This window comes from Aulonocara sp. 'chitande type north' Nkhata Bay, linkage group LG12 (genome assembly GCF_057382095.1).
Source record: "Aulonocara sp. 'chitande type north' Nkhata Bay isolate Kocher_YH1m ecotype deep benthic linkage group LG12, A_spYH_male_GT1.1, whole genome shotgun sequence".
Classification (NCBI taxonomy): domain Eukaryota; kingdom Metazoa; phylum Chordata; class Actinopteri; order Cichliformes; family Cichlidae; genus Aulonocara; species Aulonocara sp. 'chitande type north' Nkhata Bay.
Window position 1 is genome coordinate 20,195,163 of NC_141355.1, and position 9,818 is coordinate 20,204,980.

General features: G+C 40.1%; 1 protein-coding gene across 1 annotated transcript; it reads right to left on the minus strand.

Annotated features, from left to right (window-relative positions):
- Positions 1-13: 13 nt before the first annotated feature.
- polk (polymerase (DNA directed) kappa) lies at positions 14-9,049 on the minus strand. The gene is made up of 15 exons (XM_086314107.1): positions 8,963-9,049; positions 8,201-8,578; positions 6,698-6,817; positions 6,417-6,569; positions 6,034-6,165; positions 5,793-5,943; positions 5,459-5,680; positions 4,967-5,091; positions 3,861-4,027; positions 3,743-3,775; positions 3,546-3,642; positions 2,526-2,697; positions 1,377-2,372; positions 759-807; positions 14-619 (listed from the first exon to the last, which is right to left on the minus strand). The coding sequence occupies exons 2-15, from the start codon at positions 8,327-8,329 to the stop codon at positions 538-540; spliced, it is 2,628 nt and encodes an 875-aa protein (XP_086170233.1). The 5' UTR covers positions 8,330-8,578; positions 8,963-9,049; the 3' UTR covers positions 14-537.
- Positions 9,050-9,818: the final 769 nt, after the last annotated feature.

The window sequence follows — 9,818 nt, forward strand, 5'->3', positions numbered from 1 at the left end:
GGTACAGTTTCATGGCTGACAGCAAGAACCCGTTTTTTTCCTCACTACTTTGAAGCACTCATTGTTTGGTTACAGTTCAGGCTGTTGGAGAAGTGATTAGTGTTGAGTGTAAACAAAAAAAATGTCCCTAAAAGTGAGATTTCAGCAGAATAATTTATTGCAACAATTTAAATGATAAAAAAAAATCTCTTTTCGTCATTATTAAAGGTATACACTACACAAAAACACAAATGTGACAATGTCATAATAAAATAACTTAATGAAGATAAATAAAAAATATATATCTAGCCTGACCATTAAATAAAAATGCATTAAAAGGAATTATTGGACTTGTCTTCATCTTTCATTTTGAATATTGCTTAGAGCAGACAAGCCAGGTGTTTTAGGAGCATCTTCTATGTGCAAACTTAACAAGCTTTGTGCGCAGTGACCGCAGGATGAATAAAAACCGCGCAGGGAAGCCGAGGGAATAGAAGAGCTGCGTTTTTACTTCCTCAGTTCATCCGCACTAGGCTGGAGTTTGCCCCTGAATGACTGTCACCTGAAGAACTTGTCGATGGTGTTGCAAGGACCGAGGCTTTTAACCTTTTTAGACGGAGGAGACGAAGGCGTGTCCCGTCTAAATCATAAAAAGAACACAACAATGAATACTTTTATTTATACATAAAATTTCAATGCTACTTCAGTCACACTAAATGGAACAAGAAGAGATCGCGTGTCAGCATTCAGTGAAGCGATTTGTAAACAAGCCGTCTCACCTTTTGCTTTTGCCTTTGCTTGCTTGCTTTAGCAGAAGATGTCCTCCGTCTACAAACAGAAAGGGACACTTATTGGCATGGACAGAAAAAATAATGTATCCCCCGCTGTCTTTTCTCTGACATAAAAATGACTTCCATTGAGGAGGTGCACAATCGCAGCACCAGGGATATAAAGAGTGCAATTTCTGAGGCAGGCTTGTTTAAGAGGAAACCGGGGTGCAGTTCATTGTAGGAAATGAATAGGTGAGAAAGTGATTTAGCAATTTCCAAGCCCGGGGCAAAGGGAGCCCCATGGGGTGAAATGAGATGTCTTTTCCTGGTCTGAATCGATACAAACGTCTCACATAGTGTCACTGTCTGTAAATAACAAGGTCATAGGCCACCGACCCCTTCCCAAATACACATTCCTTCTGTTAACTCCGCTGTCATACAGCTTATAGACTCGGCTAACAGCATCGCTCCTGTCATCAGGACAGAATAGTTTCTGTCAGAAGAGAGGGTTGCTGTTAGTACCTTCATGTAGCCGAAGCATGTAGTGACTGCATGCATCGTAATGAAAAACATTTTTTTCAGAATACACACACAACAAGGTTCCCTTTGTTTAATACACGCACTTACCTGTGCTCTTGCTATTTTTAACTGGAGATGGATTTATGGAGGATGATGTCTGTCTCCCCAGCTCATGTAAGACCTCCTGGTTCAGGCAGAGGTCAACGTGGTGGTTGAAGACAGCGAGGTCATGAGTCTCCTGGGTCAGTTGACACACTGGGCAGACGAAGACTGGCCCTTTGCTATTAGATGGCTGAGGCTCTTGCAAGGTCGCAGTTTTGTTGTCGTCTTTAATCAACGAAACCTTTTGAACAGAATCTTTTTTTACGCTGCTCTGGCCTTTCTGAGGGTTGACTTTTGACTTCTTCTCTTGAGCCTCGTGCCGCCTCCTCAGTTTGTTCACTGCTGCACGTTCTTCGCGGTCCTTCTTTAGACCCGACTCTGACTCTGTGTCTGACTCTGTGCCATTGTTTGTTTTTTGAGAGGCGTTGCTGAGACATTGGTCTATATGCGTGTTGAAGACATTCAGGTCGGTTGTTTCCACCTTTCTGAAGCACACGGGACATGTGAGGGTTTCTGATTCTTCACAGGCTGATGTGGATGCATGCGCCTGTACAGGACTGGGATTTTCTGAGAGATCGGGCGGTAAATGGTTGTTTTCGCTTGCTGTGGCCGGAGTCCTTGTGTTAGCAATCACTGGAGCGTTTTCCCCGCTCCCCTCATTTTTTGTGGCTGCATTAGCTGCCTCGAGTTGCAGTCTTCTAACATGAGCCCTTTGAAAGAAAGACTGCCGGAGTCCCACAGTCGCCTGGCTTCCTTCTGTCTGCCTCTGCTTACTCCGCCAGGGAAGGTCTTCTTGTCTCTGGTGTTTCTGTTCCACTAGGGGGCACATAAGTGGCGAGGTGTGGAAGGAGTAAGCATCGGAGAGATGCTCATTCCCCAGTTTTTGAAGCATCCCTTGGGAAGAACTAGAGCAGTCTGCCTTGCCGCTCTGCAGAAAGCCGACGATGCTCTTCTGCAAGGGCTTTTTATCATCCAAACTAGCGAAGGCAGAAATTCGAACACCTACAAGCACAAAAACAAATCATCCGGAGAAAACCTCTAAACGAATGCCAGCTGTGTTATTATTTCCACATGAAGCTTGTCACACATCATTTAGGTTCATTTCAAGCTAGTTATATTAATTGATATGTCAGTTTTATTGTTATATCTAATTACCCATGAGCCTCAGTCTGAGTGGCTGAGGACTCTCATTTTCTATTTCCGTTTTCAGGAGGTCCTTAGCAACAGCGAAGATCTCATCCACTGTGGCAACAGCACACGGCAGCGTCATTGCCCTGGTTTTCACCTCGAAGTTCACATTCTTGAGCTTCAGTGTTACCGTTTTACCCTTCCAGGAAGACAAAAATATATATATATACGCCTTTAAATTCATATTAGGCAAACAGTCACGGCCATTTCAGCCTGCACTCTAATTAGACGTAAATAATAGTACCAGGAAAGAGATGGAAATCTGTATAATCATATCAGTGATTGACTTGTCAGAATCCATTTTGTGAGTTTTTATGGCGATATGTTCAAAGCTGATAGTAGCCCCCTTCGGTCTCTTTAATGGTCCTCCATTTCCTGCAGCTATCAAAGCCACATCAGGACCCAGGTAGGGGGGGTAATAGTTGTGCTAAGCCATCCAGTCCTTACTGTATCGATTCAAAAGGGAATGAACATGTTAGAGTAACTGTACGAGATTCTGTTTGGAGACACAGTAAATCTAAGAAGGCCAAGTATAAGAATTGTGTGTTAGGAAGGTGTCGAGCCTCCATGTGCTGCCAAAATAGCTTCTTCCTGTTTCTGGAAATGTATTGGAGCGACAGAGCATCATACTTTCAAAAGAAATTGTTTTTTCTTTCCCTCTTTTGCTATTTCGATGATGGTGATAGAGAGCGGCGTCTAACATGTCGGTCCACAATGTGTAGGTGTTCAACTTTACACAACTTTTAAGCCATCAAATCATTCAGTGATCACTCGTGCCCTATGGAAGGAGGCACTGCGATCTAGAAAGAAGATGACAGGGGGATGACACAGCTGTAATGAAGGGGTCAGGGGTTTAGCTTTTCCTTTAACTTGCCTCTTGTCTGAAAAAAGTTGATGTATGAAAGCAAGGTAGCTGAAAAGATGTTAAAGAAAATCTTCTTATACAGCGGATATGGGTTTAAAGGTTACAATAACACTGATCAATACCTTCAGACCTTCTTTCTTCATGTCTTCTGCTAGATCTTCACAGAGCTCCCTGCACAAAGACAACTGCTCCTCAACTTTACTCAGTTCTTTAAAGGTCCTGTAAATATTGATAGTATGACAGAGAAATTAGAAGAGAGCTGAAAGGAGGAAACCATTTTTTTAAACTATCAAATATTAATTAAAATTGTTAAAAAAACCTCTCTGTGCTCATGCTTTTTCTTTCTTCATGCCTGTGTGACAGTAGAGACAGTCAGCTTTATCTCCTTCTTCTGGAGATCAGTTGTACTTGAGTGTTATGAAGCAAGCAGACAGTACCTGGGTATATATGTGGAGCCCAGTCCCAGAGAAACCTCCAGGAAATGATGCCAGGCTGTCTCCGAGAACAGCAATGACAGCAACGCCATCTGCTGGCCAAGATGGGAGCAGGTACTTATACCCAAAGCGTTCAGCATCTTCTCACTCACCTTTCCTATGCCACAAACCTAGAAAAGCACATAAACATGTTTTTAGCCTTTCAGCCATGTTTCACAGTGACTCCACAACATGTCTGTAAACCTTTATACTGCATTCTACTCAGAACTTCACAATTAACATTTATTTAAAGAAATCAATGAAGACAATTAGGAGGAAAAAAACAAACACATTCAGCTAACAAGCAAAAGATCCCTGGTTCGATTCTGGGAGGAGACACAGATCCTTTGAACGTGAGACACGTGGATTTCTGGAGTAAAAACTAAATATTCAGAGAGACCCGTTGTGAATAAGGGAGCAACTGAAAGTAGCTTTAAACATGCTACAAATAAACTGGAGAAAGCAATAACTAAATCACCGGAGAAAGTCCAAACACAAGATAAAAAGGAAAAAATTGTAGCAATTGTGTTTCTTGTTTGAGATCACAAATCAATTTTGTTTTTTTTAAAAAGCCACTCTTCTAGCATCAAGCTAACAAACCTTATTTCAGATGGTTATTTAACACATCCAATGCTTTTTCACAGAGCAGGATTACACATGTAAGAGCCCAAAAACAAACTTCTATGTTTGTTTTTCTACTTCTAAAAACCATCTTCTGTTTACTATTAAACCCTTGAAAAACATCCAGCTGATGTATCTTTTACCAAATGGACTCCATCATGTCTGCTCACAGACACAAATATGTGACAACTGCAGTTTTAACTTTGTTCTGTTATCAAGTTGAGCCACAGACTGTGACTATTATGAACCATGAGCCTCATACTGCAGTGGGTTGTCTCAGCTCTAACCCAGAGGAGTGAGGTTTGCAAACAAGCGAGTCCAAACTCAAACGTTATTTGCACTTTTGCAGTTAACGAAAAAGAAAAATACTAAAAATCTTACATTGTCAAGCAATATACTACAAGCACACAGCTCTGCTAGTGCTTTAATTTGAGCAATGGGTACTGTACTTTGCGAACTGGAAGGTTCTGGATGAAGTCCATCACTGCCTCTCTGGTGGATGGGAGTCTGTATTGTCCATTGGGTTTGTTTTTGTCACTGCACACCTTAGCCAGCATCATGTTTGGCGCAATTCCTGGAAGATTGGAAAATATCATTGGCTATTTTTTCCCCCAAACAGCTGGTAAAGCATGCACAATAATTCCCAAAATATGCATACTAGACTTGTCAGGGTTGCATTAGATTAGAATGAACTGATGAACTTGGTGTACAGTCAAACAAAAGTAATAAAAATGTAGTATCAAAATATGTTGTAAACTATCATAAATAGAGCAATAAATAAATAGATATTCGTAATGACAGCAGCTTCAACAATGGCACAGGGATCAGCGATGTTCAGTGACTGCTTAGAGCTCAGGATCTGAGATTTATTACTGTATATCCCTGTTATGCAGTTAAAATGAGCGTGTTTTAAATTAAAAGCAGACTGGTTTCTTGCTCACCTGCACTGGCAGTCAGCATCGTCTTCTGCTCAATGCGGAAGCGCATCTCTCGCACAGCCTCTTCAACAGATGTCCCAAACACCTCGAAATCACCTGCAGGAGCATGCACACCTTCAGGGCCCACTGGGCTGGGAGAGGAGCCTGGGCTGTCCTCAAACAGTACTGGGGAGAGCTCTCTCACCTCTGTCACAGCTTCCTGGGAAGGCTCAGCTTTTTTCTCATCTTTACAAGAAAAAATAAATAAATCACACAACAATTAAATGGATTCCTGATATATATAAAACTTAATATCAATGTGTTTGTGTGTATATATTAAAGAAAAACAAATCCCTACCTGTGGTCATGTCTCTGACACGGAAGTGATGTGTACGTGTGGACTCTGGCCAGTGCTGCCTCTGCTCCAGGTGGTCTGTGAAATCTAGATAAGCTTCATCCAGGCTCATTGGCTGAAAGTTCGGGTCATAGTCTGCAAAGATCTCCCGGATCTAACAGAAGCACAGACAGATGGGCACCTGTTGAGCAACAAGCCACTGAAAGAATTTGTTTGCATGTGTGTTTTTAGGTATTGCGCTTACCTCATTGCTCACAGCTCTGTACTTATCAAAGTTAAGTGGAACAATGACTAAACTGGGGCAGAGTTTCTTTGCAATGAAGCCAGGCATGGCAGCTCGAACCCCATATTTCCTGGCGTGATAGTTAGAGGTCGACTGTGAAAGGAAAAGAGGCGATATGAATGAAACAGAGAGAGTGGCTGTTCTGGATCTTAAATGGCCATGATTTCAATACTTAATCTCCGTGTAGTTTGTAAAGTAGTGAGAGCATGTGTATACTATATTTCAGTGCAGTGTGGTTTATATTTGAAATAAACCTTTAATATCTTGTTTCAGAGTTCAGACATAATTCATAGTCAGTATCTGTGGCGTGTCCATTAGCCACAATAGCAATGTTTTTAACCCACCAGCATGCTCATGGATCCTACGGCCATGGGCTTGTCCTTCAGTTCAGGACAGTCTCTCATTTCAACAGCAGCGTAGAAAGCATCCATGTCCACATGTACAATCACACGGCTTAGATCACGACTCTTCTCCAGCGCTGTGGAAACCTTTTCCACCTACACAGAGAGAATAAAATGAAAAGAAGCCAGTTGCTTGAAGCTCACCTGAGTTGTGTCTGTGTGATTTTCGGGTCACCTCTGGAAAAAGAAGTGAGCTTTGGCCATGTGAATCCCTTACATCTTACCTGAACTTGTGCTTTTTTTAACTGCTGCTCTGTGATCCGTGCCTTCTGTAGCATCATTTTCGTAATGCGCTGGTTCACCTGCTGATCTCTCTTCAGCTCATTCTCGTAAAACTTAGATCCCTGCCCAGGAAGGACAAGGACAATGGGGAGTTATAACAACTCTGTTTTACAGCTTTAATAAAAAGCTACTGTAGCTCATTTATTTTTAGGACTGGATGTCATTACACAGAGGATAGTGGACGCAAAGGGGAACAGGATACAATCTACAAAAGTGGATGGAGGTTCATATTGTCCACAGTGTCATTTGTGCCTTTTATTGGTTAAAGCTAGATACATCCAAGTAAACCGGGGAAAAAAAAAAAAAGAGTCAATTTTTAGATTTTGCTCCCACAAAGTCTACAATGACTATAGCAGTGAGAAACTGTCCACATACACGTGTAAGCTTCTATAATACTGCAAACTGAAACATACTTAACAATGTAATGCCTCATCTACATATTTCAAAATAACATTTTAGAACACCATTATACAAAAGCTATTCATATTACTGTAAGGAATGAATTATGACACTTATATGGTGATATAAGAATTCTACAAAAAAAATGCATCATCAGAAATAATGTCAGTTGAAGGGTGCCTGTCGAGAAGCCATTCTTAAGGAAGGCAAACTAGAAGAAAAGGCTCATGTGTGTCAAATTACACAAGAAGTGGACTGAAAATCAGCAGCAACAGGTCTTGTGGAGTGCTGAATCCACATTTTAAATTTTTTGTTCAAATTGTCATCAGTATGTATGCAGGTGGTCAAGAGAAAGGTTAAATAGTGGATGTGTGCAGCCATCTGTGGAGCACGGTGGAGGCTTTGTCGTGGTTTCTTGTTAAAACTGATTAAATTATGAACACAGAAAAGTATCATCGGATTTGAATTCACCGTACAATAACATCTGGAAAGCGTGTGATTAGCAACAACTTCATTTTTCACACCATCTGAATTAAGGCTTGTGTCCAAACACACTGCCGGTGCAGTAAAAACTTGGGTACAAAAAGCACACAATGCAACACTATCGGTCATGGAGAGCATGGAACAGTGTGGCATCATCTAAAAGGAGCCAACATCCATAGAAGAGCTTTAAATGTCTTCCAGGAAGCCTGGAGAACTATTCCTGAAGACTGCTTAAAGAAATGACAAGAAAGCTTAGCTAAGAGAGTTCAGGCTTTGTTGGAGAATAAAGGTGTCAAACATTTCATGCTTGTTAGAATTGCCTTATATGTAGTACTTCTATGTATTTTTTGTGCGTGTTTCAATATATTGCTGCCCTTATTTTCCATCCATCCTAGCAAAACATAAAGACATACAGAACGGCACGTCAACAAATTATCCATGCTTGTGTTCTAAAAACTAATCATTCGGTTATTTGCATCCTCTCGGAGACAGTTGTGTAGATGACTATCGGGTATGTGACCTCAGGTGTGTCATGCGCGTGTCTTTGATTTGTGAGCACTTACCTTGGAGGTTTCCATGATGATCTTATTGATCTTGTCTCTGTCAAGACCTTCCATACCAGCTTTGTTGTCATTGAGAGCCATTCTGGAGAGGAAGCCCTCTTCTTTGGTGGATGCCACCCCATTCTCCATCCTAATGACTTACTTAGTGCAGGTACACTTCAGGTTATAACGAACTGGGCTGTGCATCCCCACATATGTGCGGCTTTCCGGGCTGGATCAGATCCGAGTTTCTCAATGACAAATAAGAGCCACGGTGACTGTAAATTAAGTCACTGAGCTTTCTGACAAACATGTCTCTACAAGTGTTGAAAACAGCTACGGCGGCGGTTTTTTTGGCGGCACTTCCGCGTCCATACGTCATCAGCCAAATGGGCGGAACTAAAAAACCAAGAGCGTCATTTCAGGATTGTACCTTCCCTTCAAAGTTTGCTTTTACAGTTTATGACTTGGGATTGTGCAGTGTTTCTGCTGATATGAGTTAACCTTAGATTGTTATCGGTCCGTTTAAAGTACACTGGATACTTCTGATTGCCAACAAATATGTTATGAAACCCTTTGGCATATTTCACACGAGGAATTAAAAATGGATCTGCTGGTCAAGTAAATTAAGACATTAATTGATGAAATGTAGTTTCGTTGCAAACAACGAAACAGATCCTCACAACACGAATATCAAGGTAAATATTTATGTGGCGTCACATTTACATGAAACATGAGTGCTATAGCACTCACACAAAACATATTCGTGTTAACTATTCCTACCTGTGATCAGAAGTCATGCCAAATAGATTTTTTTTATTCCAGTTTTACTGGTTTCTTGTGTTAAATGTAAACCGCTTCTTTTGATTAACTGGACTGATTCTTGCTGTGGGTAACAAAAAATCTCCTCCTGTGGCTTGTATGTGAGGTAGAAGAATCATGTTTGTCTACACAAAAAGTTAGGCTATATACAACATTGTTTTATACATACAGTTGTAGTCATTGGAGACTATGCAGCAACTATATATATATATATATATATATATATATATATATATATATATATAGGCTATATATATATATATATATATATATATATATATAGGCTATATATATATATATATATATATATATATTATACAAGTAAAGAATAATGCAACCTATTTATTAGAGTTAACCAGACATTTATCCATTATTACAGATTTTTGTTCTATACACCCAACAGTGGACAATATTTACTGTTCTATTTTTTGTTATTTCTATTTTTCATATTTTTGATCTGATCTATCGTCCCACTACAGATCACCCTATTGGGCAGAGCCTTGATGATCAAAGCCTGGATCAGCTGATTGATTTTGGTGTTAAAAATGCTTAACACGTAACTACTTTTAACTAGAGAAATGTCATTTCCCATTTTGGCAACTTTATTAATAGTTTTTCTTATTTATTCTTTCTTCTTATCTTAGATTATATACTAATTATATCACTAACAAGTTCTAGTGAGATAACTTGAAGCAAGCACACACGTTAACAGTAAATCTTATAAACCCGTTTGAAATACTTATAATACCTATTTATTTGTGATACAATGTTTGAAACTTTTGATTTAAAAAAAATATCCAGCTTTTAATTTTATTCA

Bases quoted from the DNA above. Each gene is read 5' to 3' on its own strand.
- polk (XM_086314107.1), bottom strand. From the start codon at position 8,329: ATGGAGAATGGGGTGGCATCCACCAAAGAAGAGGGCTTCCTCTCCAGA. The intron at 6,818-8,200 runs GTAAGTGCTCAC...CTTCCTGGGCAG, and splicing joins TCATCATGGAAACCTCCAAG to GGATCTAAGTTTTACGAGAA. The intron at 620-758 runs GTGAGACGGCTT...TTTATGATTTAG, and splicing joins AGCAAAGGCAAAAGCAAAAG to ACGGGACACGCCTTCGTCTC.